The 20640-nt window shown below is 47.1% G+C and overlaps 1 protein-coding gene, 1 long non-coding RNA gene and 1 other non-coding gene across 5 annotated transcripts in view; all 3 read left to right on the top strand.

The window, feature by feature from the left end:
* The first annotated feature begins 7769 nt into the window (after window positions 1-7769).
* On the top strand, window positions 7770-10666 carry LOC127690611 (uncharacterized). The gene is made up of 2 exons (XR_007979171.1): window positions 7770-8645; window positions 9870-10666. It is a non-coding gene; the product is annotated as an uncharacterized LOC127690611 (long non-coding RNA).
* A 1373-nt stretch (window positions 10667-12039) lies between these two features.
* LOC127691753 (small nucleolar RNA SNORA17) lies at window positions 12040-12170 on the top strand. The gene has a single exon (XR_007979347.1). It is a non-coding gene; the product is annotated as a small nucleolar RNA SNORA17 (small nucleolar RNA).
* A 7362-nt stretch (window positions 12171-19532) lies between these two features.
* Arhgap22 (Rho GTPase activating protein 22) overlaps window positions 19533-20640 on the top strand; it is a 156549-nt gene continuing 155441 nt past the window's right edge. For all 3 annotated transcript variants that reach the window (XM_052190149.1, XM_052190151.1, XM_052190155.1), the window contains exons 1-2: window positions 19533-19789; window positions 19891-20050. In XM_052190149.1, coding sequence (XP_052046109.1) covers window positions 19999-20050 — 52 coding nt within the window. In that variant the 5' untranslated portion in view covers window positions 19533-19789; window positions 19891-19998. The remainder of the gene's footprint in view (window positions 19790-19890; window positions 20051-20640) is intronic.

A 20640-nucleotide genomic window follows, 5' to 3' on the forward strand; every position in this document is an offset into this window, starting at 1 on the left:
TAAATGAATGAATGAATAAAAATAAAAGAAAACTGAACCTTAGTCTCCTGGTAGCTATCAATTACCAATAGTTCCTTGGCCAGACGCAGGGCTTGGCACCTACCTTTCACATCCATGACATTTTGTCTGGCTTGAGCTCATCCAGGTCATGTGCATCTGTCTCAGACCAGATGTGCAAACGTCCAGCAGTGTCCAGAAAACAAACACCTGCAGCTTTTAAAATCGTCCTGCCTTCTTTTTCACAATAATTCCCAAGCCTTGGGGAAGTTAGGGAGGTAGACAAAATGCTAATAAAATAGATTAAACTTAAATTGTTCTGTACTGATAAACCCTACAAGGGGGAAAATATGGAAAATTGTGGGAATATTCTCCAGCATTTGCAAACTGTTATTCAAGTCAGCAAAGTGACTTGTGTCACTGGCAAGTGGGTGGAATCCAGCCTGTAAAAAGCTGGAGATGAACACTGCCTCCACTTAACAACGACAATGTGCACGGGACTGCAAATATATTGGTCAAGCAGTGTGGACTGGGATGCAAACCCGTCTGTCCAGCCTTGGTTACATGGACATCATAGTTTGGCTGAGACCAAGAGCTTGGCAAAAAATAAATAAAAGCATTAGAGTCTGTCCACTGTGCAGAATTTACAAGGAAGAGTTCTTATTGCCTGCTTCATTGTTGGAATAGAATGGCGGTGTATCCTTTATATCAGTATATTTATTTCAATTTATTTAGTCTACACCAAGCTATGTTCCCAGCTACATCAGTAAGCTTATGGTAAACTCAGATGTTTTACATACACCGACAGACAAATTTGTCCCATGGCTTCCATCACAGTGAGATCTGGAAGCTACAGTAGTCATCAAAATCTGCAGGTTTCCCAGCTCCTTCTGTAAAATGTTCTACATAGAACTAGACTCACAGCCTCAGATATTTTAGATCCCCTCCAGATGACTTTCATACCTAAGGCAATTGTAAACACTAGGAGAGTTGTCCCTCTGCAGCCTCTTAACTAGACAAACAGGAAAACCGTGCATTTGTGCTCGGTATGGGTACCGAGGTATCTGGGTATTTTTTATCTGAAGATACAGAATAAAGGGTAAGAACCTGCAAGTGCAGAGACATAGCTCTACTGTCTCTTACCACCAAAAAAAGAAAAAAAAAATGAGTCCTAAATGTTGAGCACTGCCTGAATACCACTTTCTCAGAGGTTTATCTGACCTTTCCACTTAAGAAAGCAGAAGGAAATAAACAGAAATATCCTTCCTCTGTTTTTCCCCCAGAGGCAGCATAGCCCATGGGCTACAGGACTGCCCCAGAGGACTAATGGAGCTGAGGCTGGAAGACCGGGATGAGCCAACACGCCCACCCCACCCCACCCCACCCCAGGACCATCAACCCTCAAAGGGCTGGCTGGCTGCTGCGGCTCTCTGCCTCTTGGGTGATTGAAAATGACATTGTAGCGTGCATGAGGATATGCAGGCCAAGAGGAAGGCTGGGCAGTCATAATTCTTCTCACCACACCCACACCATTCCCCCACAGAGCATGTGGCTCCAAGTGCCTCATGATCATATGTCCACGGACGGCAGGCCCCACCAGGAGACGCTGGGCAACCGTCGCCCTGAGCCCAGTTCTTAAGTATGAAGATCGGACAGAGAAACAAAGCCACTTCTGCTTTCTGCCTGGGCCACCAAGGCACCAGCCCAAGGAGCAAATTTGAATTTTCAAACCTCAGCATAGGTTCACTTCAGGTCTTGAGAGAAATTTATGGACAATTTCATTATAACTGTCTGGGTTCTCCCACTCTGGAGAATCTGTGGAGGGAGGGAATCCTTGATCTAAACATTGTGGCTGTGACTGTCAGTTCACATACTGAAAACTGATGGCTTTTGCTTCCAGACATTTCGATGAGGAGGAGGGGGGAGGGGAGAGGAAGAGGGAGGAGAAGGAGGAAATCACCTTTATTTCTCCTAGTGTGAATCCACCCTAAGGGCATGAGTCAGTATCAACAGATATTTTTATACTTGCCTGGGGTCCTTGTAGAAGTGGTGGGGGAAACTGGGGTGTAGGGGTGGTTCTGGTGCTTTGACCAGGAATCTGCAGTCGAACACTGAAGGTCCTGTTCCCCAATTGGTTCATGATCAATCAATAAAGATACCAGCCGCCAAAGGCTGGTTCCCCCGCAGGCAAGCTAGGAGATGCAGGTGAGGAAAGGGATTTTCCATGCTTCAAAGGAAGATAGTTCCACCAGCCATGTAAGTCTCGGGTGGAGTGACCATTGGCTGCTTCCCCGATCGGGCCTGAGGTAGCAGGTGGGAGATTAGAAGCTGTAACTGAACGAGGGCAGATTTAGAAGTATTGAGCAAGGAGGAGGTAACCAGCCAACTAAGTTGAGGGCAGATTCAGAGGTGCTGAACAGGAGTAAAGAGAAGGGTATGCTAGCCAAGGGAAGTGCAGAAGAGCCCAGCCACCGAGCCATAAGGCGGGTTAAAAATAAGCTAGTGTGTTGGTGTGTGCGTGTGTGCATGCGTGCATGCGTGCATGTGTGTGTGTGTGTGTGTGTGTGTGTACGCGCGCATGCGTATTTGTGTGCGTGCATGCATGCACGTGTGCATGCGTGTGTGTGCATGCACGTGCGTGAGTGTGTGTGTGTGTGTGTGTGTGTGTGTCTTTCATCCACAGATCCAAAGGAACTTGGGTGATGGCTGGTAGCTGGGTCCATCCAGAGCTTAAAGTGGGGTAGTAGAAGCTGCATACTACACTGGTGGCTACCACTACATATAAAAACAGATTCCTATGTGGAAAGGTGTTCTCTGCGTGTGGGAGACAACCTGAAGCAGACTGTTTCAGAAGACTTTAAAATTGCATGCTCTGCAACCATTCAAACTCAACAACAGATGTTCTAGTAAGTGCTTGGCTTAGAGCGTTCAGTGGGACTGCTCCCGTGTGGCTGGGAGCACTCGCTCTGGGTTTGGAGTGCCGCGTCTGAGGAGTCTCCGCCCCTCCTCAGCCTTGCATTGCGCATGTCACTTCAGCCGTTTATCCTTCAGTGGACCCATCGGTGCAGCGAAGAGCATCGCATCCTTCTCTGTAAGTTGTTTTAAGGGAAGGGACACTGATGTACAGGCTAAGTGAGCTGCAACTTCCAACCCAGCAGCACGGGGTCTAAAAGGCCTCCTTACGGGAAGGTCGGGTCTTTACCACTGTGACCACGGGACTTAGCTCCCAGGAGCTGCAAGGACCCTTAACTGGTTCCCATGGGCTGTGCCCTATAGCTGGTCACCAGTGTGAACAGGAAAGACATCCCCCCTCTTCAGAGAATTGGACATGCTCTCTGGGCATGAACTTGTCAAATCATTGCCACAGAGATACCAGTGTCCTCCTGTCCACAGAAGTTCTGGAAGAAAGTACCCCCTGTCCAGGAAAGCAAGAAGGTCCTAACTAAGACCACGTGCTGCACATACTCGTAAGAACCCTCACACAGCACACAAAGTTGGGCTCTTCTGCCCTTCAGGATTTGGGCTCAGTGATTCTCTAGCCTGACAAGCCCTCTGACCCAAACGTCTGCATGGTGGTAAATATCTCCTTCTCCTACTCTGTGTACACCCTCCAGAGGAAAGATGAGTGGATTCTAGTGCCCTGAATTTGAGACAAGCTCAGCTTTGGGGGGTGGGGTGGGGTGCAGATGCAGATATTCTGCTCCAGTTTTCAGGGGGAATTAAATGCCGACGTGATTATGGTAAAGGCTTCCAGCCCTTCCTCTCAGACCGTGGAGCGTAGCAGCTCTCCGCAGCACAGTCTCGCTTTCCGGCTGTAGAATATACCCATTTCTTGCTTCTTCCCAAGTTCAAATTCACATCTCCCAGGTTTGCACATCCAATAAGTATGTGCTTCTGGCTGGTCTGCACATGTACAGGTGCAGTGCATGTCACTGTAGTGTTGACATGGCTGTTCCTGCAATAGCAACCCAGAAATACTTCACACAACTGAACAGCTCACTTCCTGTCTCTCTACAGAGGCCCTTCAAGATGGCTGCTCCGTGGAGAACAGCACTAGAGTCTGTGCCACGTGCATTTGTTTTATATTTTTGAATAAAAGCTTCATTTTCTTAAAAATAATTTAACTTACTTTTTTATGATGACCATCACATACATTTGCTTTTTTAAAGTTTGGAAACAGATTTATTTATTTATTTATTTATTTATTTATTTATTTATGGAAACATAGTATCTTCCTTAAGTTTCATTTCTATCCATCTATCTTTCTATCTGTCTATCTATCTATCTACCTATCTAACATATGAATGCTTTGCTACATGTAAACCCACATGCCAGGAGAGGGCATCATATCCCTTTGTAGAAGGTTGTCAGCCACCATGTGGGTGCTGGGAATTGAACTCAGGACCTCTGGAAGATCAGCCAGTGCTCTTAACCACTGAGCCATCTCATCAGCAATACACTTGGGTTTTTTTAAAGATTTGGTTTTATTTTATGTGTATGAGTGTCTGCCTGCAGGTGATTGTGAGCTCTGTGTGTGTGTGTGTGTGTGTGTGTGTGTGTGTGTGTGAGAGAGAGAGAGATATGTTGAAGAATATCAGAGGAGAGCATGGATTCCCGAACTGCTGTTACAGGTGATCATGAGCTTCCTAATGTGTGTGCTAGGAACTTAGGCTGGATCCTCTGTGGCTGCACTGGCTTGGTTAGGGTTTCTATTGCCAAGATAAAACACTGTGGCCAAAATCAACGTGGAGAGAACATAGTTTATTTCCTCTTACAAGAAGAATTGTGTTGGAATTCTGATGGAATTTGCATTGAGTTTGTAGATTGCTTTTGGTAAGATGGCCATTTTCACTATGTTAATCCTACCTATACATAAGCATGGGAGATCTTTCTATCTTGTCATACAGATCTTTCACTTTCTTGGTTACAGTCACACCAAGGTATTTTATATTATTTGTGGCTATTGTGAAGGGTGTTGTTTCCTTGATTTCTTTCTCAGCCATTTTATTGTTTGTATTAGGAAGAGATTCTGATTTTTTTTTTTTTTTAGTTAATCTAGTATCCAGCCACTTTGCTGAAGGTATTTATCAGTTATAGGAGTTTCCTGGTAGAATTTATGAGGTCACTTATGTATACTATTATATTATTTTTTAATGGCAATACTGTGACTTCTTCCTTTCCAGTTTATATCCCCTTGATCCCCTTTAACTGTCTTATTGCTCTGGCCAGAACTTTAACTACTACATTGAATAGATACAGAGTGTGCAGTCTTGTCCTGCTCCTCATTTTAGTGGAATTGCTTTGAGTTTCTCTCCATTTAATTTGATGTTGGCTACAGGCTTGCTGTAAATTGTCTTTATTGTATTTAAGTATGTCCCTTGTATTCCTGATCTCTCCAAGACTTTAATTATGAAAGGGTGTTGTGCTTTGTCAAAGGCTTTTCAGTGTCTAATGAGATTATCACATTTTCTCTTTCGGTTTGTGTATATGGTGAATTACAATAACAGAATTGTGTGTGTGAATCATCCCCGCATCTCTGGGATGAAGCCTATTTGGTCATGGTGGATAATCTTTTTTATGTGTTCATAGGTTTAATTTGTGAGTGTTTTGTTGAATATTTTTCTGTCAATGTTCATGAGGGAAATTGTTCCATAAATCTATTTCTTTGTTAAATCTTTGTGTGATTTAGGTACCACGGTGACTGTGATCTCAAAAAATGAATTTGGCAATGTCCCATAATGTTATTTTGTGGAATAATTTGACAAGTATTGGTATTAGGATATCTTTGAAAGTCTAGTAGGATTCTGAGCTAAAACTGACTGGATGGGATTTGTTGTTGTTGTTGTTGTTGTTAAGAAATTTTAATGACGACTTTTATTTCCTTAGAGGTTATAGGTGCATTTAAATTGTCTATCTGATCTTAATCTAACTTTGGTAAGTGGTATCTATATAAAGAAATGTATCTATTTGTTTAAGATTTTCCAATTTTGTGGAGTATAAGTTTTAGAAGTATGACCTAAAAGTTCTTTGGAGTTCCTAGGTGTCTGTTGTTATGTCTCCATTTCATTTCTGATTTTGTTAATTTGGATATTCTCTCTGTATTTTTAGTTAGTTTGGTTGGATAAGGGTTTGTCTATCTTGTTGATTTCCTCAAAAAAACAAAAACAACAACAACAACAACAACAACAACAACTCTTTGTCTCATTGATTCTTTGTTTCTTTGATTCTATTTTATTGATTTTGACCCAGAGTTTGATTGTTCCTTACTGTTTATTCCTCTTGTGTGTTTTTGCCTCTTTTTGTTCTAGAGCTTTAGGTGTGCTGTTAAGTTGCTAGTATGGGATCTCTCCACTTTCTTTACAGAGGCACTTAATGCTACGAACATTCCTCTTAGCACTGATTTCATTGTGTCCCAAAAGTTTGGGTATGTTTTGCTTTCATTTTCATTGAATTTTAGAAAGTCCTTAATTTCTTTGTTTATTTCTTCCCTGACCCAGTGATCATTCAGTAGAGAGCTGTTCAGGTTCTATGACTTTGCAGGGTTTCTGTTGTTTCTGATGTTGTTAAAACTCCAGCTTTAATCTGTGGTGGGCTGATAAGATACAAGGGCTTATTTTAATTTTGTTCTATCTGTTGAGGACTGCTTTGTGCCCAACTACGCTGAGAAGAAGGCATATTCTTCTATGTTTGGGTGAAATGTTCTGTAGATGTTTGTTCGGTCCATTTGATTCATAACATCTGTTAACACTATCATTTTTCTGTTTACTTTCTCCCTTGATGACCTGTCCATTGGTGAGAGTGGGGTGTTGAAGTCTCTGTCTATTAATGTGTGAGGTTTGATTTAAGCTTTAGTAATTTTTTTCTTTTTACAAATGTGGGTGTCCTTAAGTTTGGGGCATAAATGTTAAGCATTGAGATTACATCTTGGTAGATTTTTCCCTTTTTTGAGTATGAAATCTCCTTCCCATGTCTTTTGATTCATTTTGTCTAGAAGTCTCTTTCGATAGATATTAGAACAGCCACACCAGCTGGCTTCTCGCATCCATTTGCTTTGAAAATCTTTCTCCAACCCTTTACTCCGAGAACTTGTGTCTCTTTGTTGGGGATTAAGTCCATTGATGTTGAGAGATATTAATTACCGATAATTGTTAATTTCTGTTATTTTGTTGTTGGTGGTGGTGGTGGTAGTGTGTGTGTGTGTGTGTGTGTGTGTGTGTGTGTGTGTCCCTTTTTTGGCTTTGCTTGATGAGATTATTAATTTTCTGCTTTTTCATGTGTGTGGTTAACATCCTTGGATTTTTTTCCTTTTAGTACCTTCTTAGGGTTGGATTTGTGGACAGATACTGTTTAAATTTGACTTTGTCATGGAATATCTTGTTTTCTCCATCTATGCTGATTGAAAGTTTTACTGAGTTTAGCAGTCTGGGTTGGCATCTGTGGCTTCCTAGAGAATGCCCAGCCCATCAGGCTTTTAGAGTCCCCGTTGAAAAATTGGGTGTATTTCTAATATGTCTGCCTTTATATGTTAAAAAATTGGGTGTATTTCTAATATGTCTGCCTTTATATGTTACTTGCTTTTTCCCATTTGCAGCTTTTAGTATTCTTTCTCTGTTCTCTATCTTTAGTGCTCTGTTTATTATATAGTAGGGGGACTTTCTTTTCTGGTCCAATCCATATTGTGTCCTGTAAGCTTCTTATACCTATATAAGCATATCCTTCTTAAACCTTAGAAATTTTTTCTATGATTTTGTTAAAAAATATTTTCTGGACCTTTGAGCTGGGATTCTTCTCTTTCTGTCCCTATTATTCTTGGGTTTTGTCTTTTCTTTTCATGGTGTCCCAGATTTCCCGGACATTTGAATCCCTGGTGTCTTGAATTTTTAGATATAACTTTTTCTTTGACCAATGTATCAATTTCTTTCTTTTGTGCCCTAGGCTCTTATTCCCATCGCTTGTGTTCTGCTGCTGATGCTTATGTCTGTAGTCCCTGTTCTCTTACCTGGATTTTCCATCTCCAGGATTCCTTTGTGTTTTCTTTATCACTTCTATTTCCATTTTCAGGTCTCGAACTGTTTTAGTCATTTCCCTCACCTGTTTGCTTGTGTTTTCTTGGCTTTCTTTAAGAGATGTATTCATTTCTTCCAGTTGCTTGTTTGTGTTTTCCTGGATTTCTTTAAGAGATTTATTCATTTCCTCTTCAAGGTTTTAAGGTCATTTTCTTGTGCTTCAGCTGTGACGGGATATTCATGGTTTGCTGGACTGTGACGGGATATTCATGGTTTGCTGGACTGTGATGGGATATTCATGGTTTGCTGGACTTTGGTGCCACGTTGCCCTGGCTGTTGTTCCTTGTGTTCTGACACTGGCATCTAGGCAGCTGGGTTTGGGATGAATACAAATCTAGTTGCTGATTTCTGAGTTTGTCTTGTTGGATGGGTGTTCTGTTTCTTGGTTTCTGTTTCCTCTTTTGTCTTCCGGTCTCTGTGTTCTCTGTTTCTGGTGGCCAGTATGACCTCCGGTTCAGCAGGGGATCTCAGTCAGACTTGGTGGCTGGACTTGTGACAGAGTGTGGCCTTTTGTCATCAGGTGTGTCTCTCTGTTCTGATTGTCATGGCCTGCACCTGAGCACTGGCTATCCTCCTACCCATGTAAGGACAGAGGCACAAGGGGCTCGGGGTGGGAAGAGGCCTCAGAGGGGTGGGTCTTTGGGATCCGAACTGAGCGCATGAGAGGTTCTAAGGGCTGGCGGGCCTCCTTCCTGTTCTTCTTACTGACAGAAATAACTTTAAATGTAGCCAGAATGGGGCCATGACATTTCTTACTATATGTACACAGTAGGTTGGGGTGGATATGTACTAATGGGCGTCCACTCTGTAGTACTCTGTTAACTTTTTATTTAAAATACTTATAATTAGCCATGGGCCACGCCCAACCCTCTCTGGGAAAGCATGCTGGAAGTGAGCAAATAAGTGATGGAGAGATGGGAAAGGAAGGGAAGCCCAGTGGTTTGTGTGCTGTGACGAGAGGCGGAACTGGAGGCTTGAAAGTAGTTAACTGCTTTTGCTCCTTGGGAAATGGTGAATTACACTGTTCTTCAATAGAGCCAGTAGCAAGCGTGAGTGCCAGGGGGCCTGTGCCTTCTTCCTTTGAGAAAACCGTGTGAGTGGCTGTGACTCCCAGAGCCATGTCCTAGCCCAGGAAGCAGAGTAGCCCCCGCAGAGTACTTACAATTGCCAAACTTGGCAGTAATTACACTTAAAATCTCACCACGCAAAAGGCTGAGGCAGGAGAATCAGAAGTTTGTGGGTGTGCATATGTATGCATATATGCCTGTGTGTATGTGGTGTGTCAGTTTTTTGTGACATATGTAGACTTATGCTTGCTTGAATGCTAATTGTGTGCAGGGCCCATAAGGGCACGAAGAGGACCCTGCCTCTTCCTTGAATTGGAATCCTAGGCAGTTGTGAGCCTCCGGATGTGGGCACTGGACCCCGAAAGCTAGTCTTCTCAATAACAAGTGCTCTTAACCCCTGGGCCGTCTCTCCAGCGCCAGACTGGAATGACTTTCTTTCTTTAAAACAAGTGCAAACCTTCTGTCCCAACTCAAATTGTGTAGAATCCAAATCGAGATGAAATATTGTCTATGGAAATTTAGTATACAAACCGAGTAACTAAAATATACCCCAGGGTTTGAAGATGTAGCATAAAGATGATAAAATATGCTTCCGTCAACAGTATTTATACTAATGACATGTTAAGATGACATTTTGTATGTGTTGTATCCTGTAAATGCATTAGGAAACTGACTCCTTCTTTCCCTCATGGTTAGTAGCCAGCCTCACACTCCCATGGCACATATATCTTTATTCTAGCTCCCTGGGCTTTGGTTGAGGCTCGGGGTAGAGCACCCGTCTCGCACATGCCAGGCCCTGGATGTAGCCTCACCACTTCAGAACAGAAAGGCTGCAGTCCTAGTGTTAAAGCGTCTTCTCCGTTCCGCGTGTTCTCTGCGTCACTGTGCAGCGGCGATCACTGCAGCGTTTGAACAGCTTGCTGTCCTGGCCACGCTCTGGCTCACTTCCTGCTCATTAAGAAACTTCTGAGTTCACGTACATCCCGGGCCTCTTCCCTCGATGCAGGGCAGCCCGAGCGTCAGACACAGAGCCCGCCAACGCGTATGTTATCCAGGCTCCAACTCTACCGGTTACCTGAGATTGGCCTCTGATGTCCGGTGAGACAGGACCACACTTCTCCAGTCCTGCTTCTCCTCACCGCCTCGGGATCATCCTACCATGACCTCTGTTTTAGAGCTTCTACTGCGTGCGAAGCACTGCCCCAGGAGCGCAGAAGCCAAAGCTGCTGCCTGGACCAGAGAGGGAAAAGGGAAAAGCTGAGTGCGCCCTAAGTGTGCCCTCTCCATGACTCCAGGGACGGGAGGGGCGGGGGGCGCAGAGTGCCCACAGGAAAACACACACACACACACACACACACACACACACCCTAAACAGCATGCGGAGGGCGCCATCTTGTGGCCATAAGTGCCAATTACAATTGCTATTGTTTAGTATGTCAATTTTTCCTTTTTCTTTTGTAACTTCCTTTTCTAGCTCACACATATTTTCTTAGATATCGTTAGGATAGTATTCAATAAAGTATGTCTTTTGTGATTCTCCTTATCTCACCCCGCCCCACTCCTCTAGAATCCCCGTTTCCTCCCGTACCTCTCCCTGATACTGTCTCTTCATGTCCCGAGTCCTTTTGACCCCTCCCATTCTTCATCCCAAACATCGCTCCCTCCTGCTCTTCTTTCTAGGTTTTTAGAGTTCACCCAAACGTGTACCTGTTACACATAAATACAACATGGACTAGGGCCCTCATAAGGGAGCTCATGCGGGTTGTTTTCTTCTTCTTCTTCTTCTTCTTCTTCTTCTTCTTCTTCTTCTTCTTCTTCTTCTTCTTCTTCTTCTTCTTCTTCTTCTCCTCCTCCTCCTCCTCCTCCTCCTCCTCCTCCTCCTCCTCCTCCTCCTCCTCCTTCTCCTCCTCTTCCTCCTCCTCCTCCTCCTCCTCCTCCTTCTTCCTGAGTTTTGGTTTGTCTTACACTTTGCAGATTCATCCATTTCCTGAACATCTTATGACTACAGTTTTCTCCACAGATGCACAGAGTTGTTTTTAGTTAGCAGGGGAGACCGGAGCTATGATGATTTTATGCACTATAACATTGTAACTAACTCCATTAACCTTCCCTCCCTCAGCGGTGATCAGTCTCCTTTTTGATACAGATGAGCAGAGAGTACAGCTAACTTGTTACTTGTAGTTAATACAGACTCTGAGCTTCAGAGGGAAAGCGACAAATTTGCCTCCCCCTCCCCCCCCACTTCTCACACCTTCTTTACATTTGCATTTTATGTCATATGCATATGTAAATTCCATATCTACATAAAATAATCATGTGCATATATATGCATAAGAGAGAAAGCATGCTATCTGTCTTTCTGAATCTGTCTTATTATTTAACATAATTGCTATACCTTCCCTTTTTCTGCAAATGTTATGATTTCAGTTTGTGTGTGTGTGTGTGTGTGTGTGATTGTGACCGAGGGACATGTGTGAGCCATGACTACATGTGTGGAGGTCAGAGTACAGCTCTTAGGAGCCCATTCTCCCTTTCTGCTTTATTTTGCCTGCCGCGCTGATAGCCCAGGCTAGCCCACCATCTCCAGGCCATCTTTCTGGCTCCACCTCCCTTCTTGACTTAGGAAAGCTGAGATTACAGAGGAAAACCCCAAACCATGGCATGGTTTGCGTGGGTTCCAGAGATCAGCTCCCTCTATCGGACTTGTCCAAGAAGCACATTTCCCACGGAAGCCCTCTCCCCAGCCCTCAGCTCCCCCTTACAGCTGAATAAACCCCTCTGTGCATGGGTGTCACGTTTTCTTTATCCATCCTGTCGGTGGACATCTAGGCCAGCTCCATGTAGGCGACGTGTCCCATTGCTGTGACAAAACACCAGACAAGAATCCATTTAAAGAGGGGGCTGGGGTTCAGGCCCCTGAGGCATTGCAGGTATGGCTGCTATGTCACAGATCCGTCAGTAGGTGGCAGAGAGGAGACAGGCTCTGTCTACACTCACTGTCCGGACCTGTGAACATCAGAATGATTAGTAGCCTAACGTTGCTTGAAAAGGTGAGATAACCTGAGATAACCACCATCAGTCTGGTGCCAGGCAGACGCAGACAGGCTCCTGGGAAGGGAGCTAGCCTGAGATCACCACCAGCCCTCGGCCTCCACACAGGTCTAGGGGGCTATGCCAAGACGACCCTTGCCATTTTGCATTATGGCCTGGTGCCATAATGCACAGCAGGGTAGAGCACTCCTGAGACCACTCCTGAGATGGCTCCAGACACACAGAGGCCCTGGCCACCACTGAGATGAGCCAATCCGTGGTGGAGAGATGGAAGAGAAAGAGAAACAGGAGGATGTGGACACAGTGAAGAGAGGCAGAACTAGAGACTCAGGGTAGCGAGGGACCTGATGTGAGAAGCAGTGATGCCCCCTGGGACCATGGAGGGGTCCTGGCCTGTGCTGTCAGGGGCCATGTCGGGGTCTGTGACTCTGCAGCAGCTGAAGTCTGTTACCACCAAAGGCCAAGCCAATGGCCCTGGTCTGAACTGTTGCCGGGGGACATGTCGATGTCTGAGGGCTGTGCAGAACTGCCCTCACACCTCACAGGGACATCGTGGGAGAGCTAGCCCTGGGGTCATAAGAGCAGGAGAACTGACCCCACACCTGCCCTGATGCGGTACTTGGGAGAGTGAGCCCCGCACATTGTGGGGTGTTCAGTTGATCCAGCCTGAGGATATGAGGACTGGCCCTGTGACCCCCCTCCCCTCCCTCATCCTCCCTCCCCCCTCCCCGCTGGTGGCAGCTGAAGACCTGGCCCTGGGGGGTCACGAAAGCTGTCCCTGCCCCTCATCATCTGCAACACTTAGGAGAGCAAGCCACTTGTCTGCCATGCAGTGACACAGGTGAGCTAGGGACACCCCCCCCCTTCTCATTCTTTGCCACCTACAGCAGGCAGAGGAGCTTGTCCTGGGTCACCAGAGTGGGAGAGCAGGCCCTGCCCCTCACCTGGTGCAGCACAGTAGGGCTGGCTCCAGATGAGGGTCAAGGGTGAGCCAGGCTGACCGTGTGAGTGCGGGAGAGCCGGCCCTGCCTCTGTCTGCTGTGAGGCTCCGTCAGTAAAGAGGAGAGCCTCTGTCTCCTGTGAGGCTCCATCAGTAAGGAGGAGAGCCTCTCCCTCTGCTTTTTGCCCTCAACATTGGAGGTGACTGGGAGAGTTGGTCCTGATGGGATCATGAGAGCAGGAGAGCTGTCCCTACCCCTCACCTAGGACAGCAGGCCCTGCACCTTGCCTTGGGAGAGCCCTGGGCTGACCAACTCAGACAGACACCTCTCAGGCCCAGACCCAGGGCTTGGAATTGCCCCACTCCACCATCCACCCCCATCAATGAAATATACATGAAGTGTCCGTCCCACAGATCCAAAACTGCAAGGTCTCCATGACACAGGACAAGAACAGGACCTCTGGGGGAGCCCCGGTGAGGTGCCCCGTGTTGACAGAGCAGCAGAAGCTGGAGACCGCATCCCAGACCCATGAGCCACTGCAATGGACGTTTACAGGCAAACAGGTGTGGACAAAAGGATACACCGTGTGACACAGTGTGACACACTGCAGCCTCCACAGTGATTTTTTTTCCTCTGCTGGAGTGGAAGGTTGTAGGGGTAAAGAAGGGTGGGTACAAGGAGAGGGGGAAATGAGTGGGATTGGGGTCCATGGCATGAAATTCACCAAGAACAAGTAAAAAGTTAGGGGGGAAGTAAGGAAGATTTCCTGGCTTTATTTCAGCCATCACTCTGGTCGGGGAAGGGGAGGAGGACACGGCTCACTTTGTATATACAGTTAGATAGGTTGCAGCGAGATTTGCATGTCAGTGCTGCACAAGGTTTCTGCTTTACCCTCAGTTAAACCTTCTGGAAATGTCCTCGCCGACAGGTGTGTCTCCTGAGAACATTATAAACCCAAGGACAGTGAGGTTGACTACAGCACAGTTTAAGCTATAGTGAATAGTGTCTCAGTTAACACGCGCACGCGGGTGTCTCAGGAGGGTTGCTGGGGCGTGCCGTAGTTGTGTCTTCTTCAGTGTTGATTTATTTCCATGATGACAGCACCATACCACACCCCCTCCTGCAGTGACTAAGGCTGCTGTGTCCTCTCCAGCTGCTCCCTTTCCTGACGATCATTGCCATCCTGACTAAGGTGAGTTAGATCCTCGGAACAGTTGTAATTTGGGTTTCTCTGGTGGTTGAACATTTTAAAATATTCATCAACCAATAGTGTGTCTCCTCTTTTGAAAATTATCTGTTCAATTTACTGGACCCTATAAGGTCTAGGTGATTTGGTGTTTAGGCTTTAGAGTTCTCTATTTGTTTCTGATATTGAGCCCCTGTCAAATGTGTAGTGGGAAAGGATCTCCTCCCATCCCGTAGACTGCCTTTTCCCTCGCCACATGCAGTTCATCGTCAGTTCTTGGAATCATTTCCTCTGCTGCAGTGTCCTTCTCCAGAAGCCCTCACCTATGCCTAGATATCGAAATGTTTCCTCCAGCAGTTTCAGGATTCCAGGTCTTCTGTTAAGATTGAAGTTGGGGGTTTTGTGGGGTTCAGGAGATACGTACCTAACTTCATTCTCCTTAGGGCTCACATCCAGGTTGGCAAGTATCGTTAAATGAAGATGATTTCTTTTCTCTAAAGTGTGTTTTTTTCAAAAGTTGGGTGGCTGTAACCACGCCGGCTTGTGTCTGGTCCCCTGTCGTGCATGCGTCCTGTGTGCCGGGACCGCGCTGGCTTCCTCTCTGTGGCTCCGCAGTGTGATCTGAGATAAGGTGTGTTGCCTGAAGCATTGCTCTTTTGCTCTGGATAGCTTTGGCTATTATTTGGGGATAGAATCTTTTGTGCTTCCATATGAATTATAGCCTCTATGTCATCAGGGAAATTGGCCTATATTTTTCTTTTTCTTCCTTCCTTCCTTCCTTCCTTCCTTCCTTCCTTCCTTTCTTCTTTCTTTGTCGATGTTGACGTTGTTGATGATGATGATGATGATGATGATGATGTGTCTTTATCCAATTTGGGCACTGGGGTAATGCTGGCTTCCTAGAATGCATTTACTGGTGTCCATTCCCTTTCTAGTTTATGAAATGCAGTTGATAATAGTTGAGGAGTGTTGATGTTATCTCTTCTTTAAAGGGCAGGGCAGTGAATTCAGTGGCTCTTTAGCCTCTTTTGCTAAGAGACCCTTTACCAAACCGTCGATCATGCAGGTAGTTGTGGATTTCTTTAGTCACTGACATCCCTAGAAGCCTTTTGGTTCCGATAAGTGTTTTTCAATTTCATTTCACTCAAGAAATTTTTAAATTTCCTCCATTGTTTCTCCAGTGACCGACGGGTCACTCAAGGGCATGTTGTTAGAAGTCTCTGCACCTGTGTGGTTTCCGAGGTTCCTCTTATTCTTCACCTCTGGTTTCATTCCACTATGACCTGATGACGTATGTGAAATTATTTCAATCTTGTGTATTTGTTAACACTTTGTCTGTTGTCTAAAACATGATCCGTGTTAGAGTGAGTTCCATGCACTGCCAAGAGGAATGCGTATCTGCAGAGCGCTCGGCTAATACCTGTTAAGCTCTTTTGGCTATGATGAAAAATAACTATGGAAATCCTTGTTCATTTTTTGGTCAAAACAAATATGCATTCCTGAGAGCGGAGTATTGAGGCTATTGTATCTCAATAAGTAAGTAAAGACCTGTCTGCCCTTTGGGTCTATTAGCATTCGTCTTGTGAAATAGGGAGGCCTGAACTTGGCTGTATAAAACACAATAGACATTAAAATTATTATTTGATCTTGATGAAGTGTTTCCTTTATTAATTTCCAGTGTCCTTTTATCTCTGGCTAGTTTCTGTTTGAAGTCTACCTTATCGGATCTGAGAATCTCTGGGTCAGCCTGTTTCAGCCTTGCTTGACTTTTAAGTTGGCTTCCATCCTAAAGTCTCAGTCTGTGGGTCTCTCTGCCAGTGGTATATGGTTTCAGAGAGACAACAGATAATGGATCATAGTTTTCAATTCATCAGCTGGTCTCCATTACACTGGAGAGCTGAATCCATTTGCTCTCCAATAATATACTTATTATTGAGAGAGCGTTACTTATTTTTGTAATTGCTGTTGCTCAGTCTTGGTTTTGCTTGGATTCTGTTTGGGTGACTCTCTGCTGTTTTCTGTTCTCCTATTCGTGATAGTGCTTTGCTGATTTACTCTCTGGAACGCGATGAAGTCTTTCTTAGTTCTCTTTGCTCACCATCCGGCTCATGACATGAATTCATTTCTGTGTCCTCTTGGCTGAGACAATCATCCTCTGTGGTGTCTCCGGCAGTGCTGGCGTGGTAGTCAGGAGTTGGTTCGTGCTCGTCCTGACGTCTCTATTCCCATGAATGCTAAAAGATAAGGTCATTCATCCCTGTGGCTGGATTTCCTTCCCAGGCTGAGTTCTTAACTCCATGTGCCTGCTAATTTACATCCTCCTTGAAGTCACTGGTTCTTTTTATATCTAACTTTTGAGTTCTTCATCTGGTATTTTAACTAGCTCTGTGTCTTCTTCACACTTGGTATCCGAGTCGCCATCTTGAGGAGCCACATTGCCTTCTTTTGTCACGTCCCTGAGTTCCTTTCATATCTGTTGGTTTGGGCCTCTTTTCTGGTCTCCGTGCACGATCCCTTCAGTGAGTGGGCATCTGGGGAGGGGGGGAGCTTCCTCCGCAGAACCCCTGAGAAGGGTGAGAACAGCTGCCGCACTAGCAGCAAAAATCATCCTCACGAGATAGAGAAACGAACTTAAAACTGATTAGAGCCCCAGGAGCCCCCACGCGACTCGCCAGCAGCTCGTGGAGGGTAGAAAGGTGAAACCATAGGTCACTCAAGCTGGCCCCAGATGCCAGCGTCCAGGAAGACCAGAATCCGGAAGCAAGGGCGGCAGCGCCTCGAATGACCACAAGAGGGCGCGCCAAACCAGACAACCCAGGCCCTCCTCGGCGCGGCACTTCCCTGCAGAGGTCAGCCTTTCCCCCCGAAACACTTTGCTAGCCGCTGCTGCAGCCTTGAGAGGCCAGCCAAGGACAGCCTTCAGAGCATCATCCCCAGAGGCATCGAGGAGACAGGAAACCTGCATTCTGCCTGATGATGTTGCGCCTGGGTTGCATCCCCTGGTCTTACCAGCGGGCTCATCCCATGGGAGCCAGGGGCAGGGCCAAAGGCAGGGCGCCCACGGGGTGAGAAGAGGGGCGGCAGCCCGAGTGCTCCCTCCGGGCGCCGAAGAAGGAACCCCCCGGAGATTTAGGCAAAGACAGAGAAGCCTGCTCTCCACGTCCAGGTGAGCAGGGGTGAGATCCTGGTGAGCCAGGACCGCCCCAGGGGAGCCACACACTGCAGGGCTTTCACACAACAGCGACCCTGTGCGGGGCGAGTGGGAGAGCCGGGGCTGCCCAAGTTTCCTGATCCCAGGCTGTGAGTTCATTCTTTAAAGATGGACTTTTTGAAAAAACAAAACCCTCCTAAGCCACATTAAATTGCTGCGTGGCCCGGAGCGTCACGTCTCCGCAATGAGACCCTCCCCCAGCTGCTGTCAGGTGTTACGTAAATGCTCAGTCCTAGGCCAGCGATAGTAATGCCTGCAGGGGGGGTGAGGTAGGGCGCAGGGGCCCTGGCCTGAGTCCAGGGCAACCAGATCTGTTGTGTGCATGGTGCAGAGCCAGGGCTAGAGCTGAGTCACGCTCAGGGAGGGGGAGGCGTCCAGCTCACCCTCTGCCGACCCCGGCTGTACTGGGCTTGGCTGGGTGTGGCTTGCTCTTGACCTTGCTTAGAAAGATAAGTTAGAAGACTGAGGTGAAGGGCTAGAGAGCAGACCTCTTCCTCTCCTTCACAGAGGTGATTCCTCTCTACTTCAACTTCACAGTAGCATATCAGTTCAGTAGCTCTCCCCTCCCCCATCCCACCCCCCCACCCTACCCCCCCCCCCCCCCCGCAAACAAATACACACTTGTTAGAGTCTCCCAGGGTCTAGTCTAGCACCCACCTGTCTCCTCTGCCTGCCCTCTCTGGTCCAGCGGAAAGCAGCACCACCCAGTGTCTGAGAAGGGATGATACCCAGGTGCTTTAGCCAATCAGCACACCCCACCGGTTTGGACCGAAAGAAGGCATTTGACAGGTGTTGGAAAGAAGCTCCCTGGTTGGAAAGTCTGCTCTTTCCTTGGGTTTGATGGGGGGAGGGGAGGAAGGAGAGGAGGAAGGAGGAAGGGTGAAGAGGGACGAGGAGAGGAAGGAGGAGGGGGAAGAGGGAATACCTCAGAAGCAAACAGAACTGGAAGGAAACTCAGACTTGATTGAGGTGCCAATCGGTTGGATCCGGCAGCCGTGTCGGCCACCAGTTATGAGGATGTTCCTCCTAAAGGAGCCAATGCACGCCTCTGTACTCCTGAGTTCAACTTTAACTTTAGACTTTTGTTTGGCTTTGTTTTATTTTGCTTAAGCAGGCTCTCAAGTAGCACAGGCTGGCCTTGAACTCACTCTACAGCTGAAGGTAGCCTTCCACTTCTGACTCTCTGCCGCCACCTCCTGGTTGCTGGGGTTACAGGCACACTACATACATACTAGGGACTGCATCTAGGGTGTGAACCCAGAGCATTCATTCTTAAGGCTTGCTACCCATGGGTTTGGGGTGCCCTTCCAGACTCCAGGGTCCTCATTTCCTAGCCGCAGCTCCCTCTCTGCCCTAGAGACTCCCAGCTCTGCTGTGTATCCCAGGCTGTCTGTGTTCCTGGGTCCCAGGTCACGCTGGGCTTAGGCCCTTGCAGGTTTCGGGCTTAGTGACTGCTTCATTCTCTCTGCTATCCCAAGGGCAGTCTGCCTTCTCCACCCCAGGTGCTGTCCCATCACTCCTTGGGGACCGGTCAGTGACAGGAACTGTGCCCACATGCCAAAGTGTGAGTCAGAAGCGTTGTGCCCCAGCACGGTGACGGACCCAGTTCAGGCCACATCACTACCTCCTCCCCATCCCAGCTTCCTCCAGGAGGATCCACCAGTAACTTCAGGCTTCATACAAGCTCAACTTGTAGAGGGTAGCAGAGTGGAGACAGGGTGGGTATGGGAAAAGCATTCTGGGCCCCATCAGCAAATGCATCATATGTCCTAAAGACAGGTGACAATGTGTCTGTCATCTTAAAGCCTGGCTTTGTTTAAGTGAATGATTAACGGCGGCAGAAATGCCACTTGGCTAGCTATAAGCAAGCTTTGTTTATTTGTTTGCATGTGTCTGTTTCCCACAACTGTAAATGACGTAATGACGGCGCATTTCCAAAAATAGAATGGAGAAGTGGTACAGTGAGGATGTGAGGAGTTGTCCTAGGTTCTGCCCCAGCCCGTGAACCCACAAGCTCCAGGGGCCACAGCGTGAGGCAGCAGCCAGCCAGCATGCTCAGGGCCAGTGGCATGTTCCCTTCCATATTGTTTCCTCAGAAGAAATCAAATCCAGTAACTAGAGCCCGTGGCTCACGGAGCCCTTGCTTCCGCTGATGAATCTGGCATCTTCTCCCTCTGAGACGCAGCTGTCACTGCTGGTCCCATTTTACAGATTTGAGGAACTGATACTCCAACTTCCCCCCCCCCAAGTCTGCTCTCAGATCCCCCAAGGTACGTGCTCCACAGAGAAACTCGCCCCTCACCACAGGCTTCGGTTTGAAATCCAGGCAAATGCCTGGAAAGGGCATTCTAAATATATTTCTTTACTATAGATGCTGATCGCCTGCTACTGAAACTGGGAATTAGCTTGTCTGCCTGAGGATGTGGCTGCTGCCTTCCAGAGGAGATACCGGAGAAATCTGCACACTGCCAGCTTAGAGATGCTGCCGACGGCTTCCAGCAAAAGAAGAACCTTCGCTGCCAGATACTTCAGTAAGAATTTGGCTCTGTGTGTGTGTGGCGGCGTGTGTGTGTGTGTGTGTGTGTGTGTGTGTGTGTGTGTGTGTGTGGTGTGTGACTGCCTGTGCACTTGACTTCTTGCTTAATGGTGGGGTTGCTCAGAGACACTGAAAGAGACTCCTTGGTCTTGTGGGCTGCGGGGCACCATGCAGTCGGGCCTCAGTCTTCCTTCAGCTCGCAGTGCAAGCTGGTTACCCAGCACGCAGCCATGACCCCAGAACCTGCTCTGTGTGCCTGAAAATCAGACTCCAGCGTGATAACAAGGGTCAAGGGTCCTGGCTTCCAGTGGCTGGGGACTCTGATGACATTTGACATCCATGGGGCTTGCTATGTCTGTGGACTGCTTGGATACTCAATGAAACTATCACAGGGAAAACTGGGCGTCCCAAGGCTCCTCTGTCTATGCAGGAAGCAACCTAGCCTGGCAGTGAGCTGGAAGATGCAGAGGATGATTGAATAGCTTCAGGGAGTTCTGGGAAGGCAGCTTCGAGTCACAGTGGGACCATTGTCTGTTTGAGTCACAGGTAGATGATGGTCTGGTATTCCCTTAAGGTGCTGGGCCC

This window comes from Apodemus sylvaticus, chromosome 8 (genome assembly GCF_947179515.1).
Source record: "Apodemus sylvaticus chromosome 8, mApoSyl1.1, whole genome shotgun sequence".
NCBI classification, from domain to species: domain Eukaryota; kingdom Metazoa; phylum Chordata; class Mammalia; order Rodentia; family Muridae; genus Apodemus; species Apodemus sylvaticus.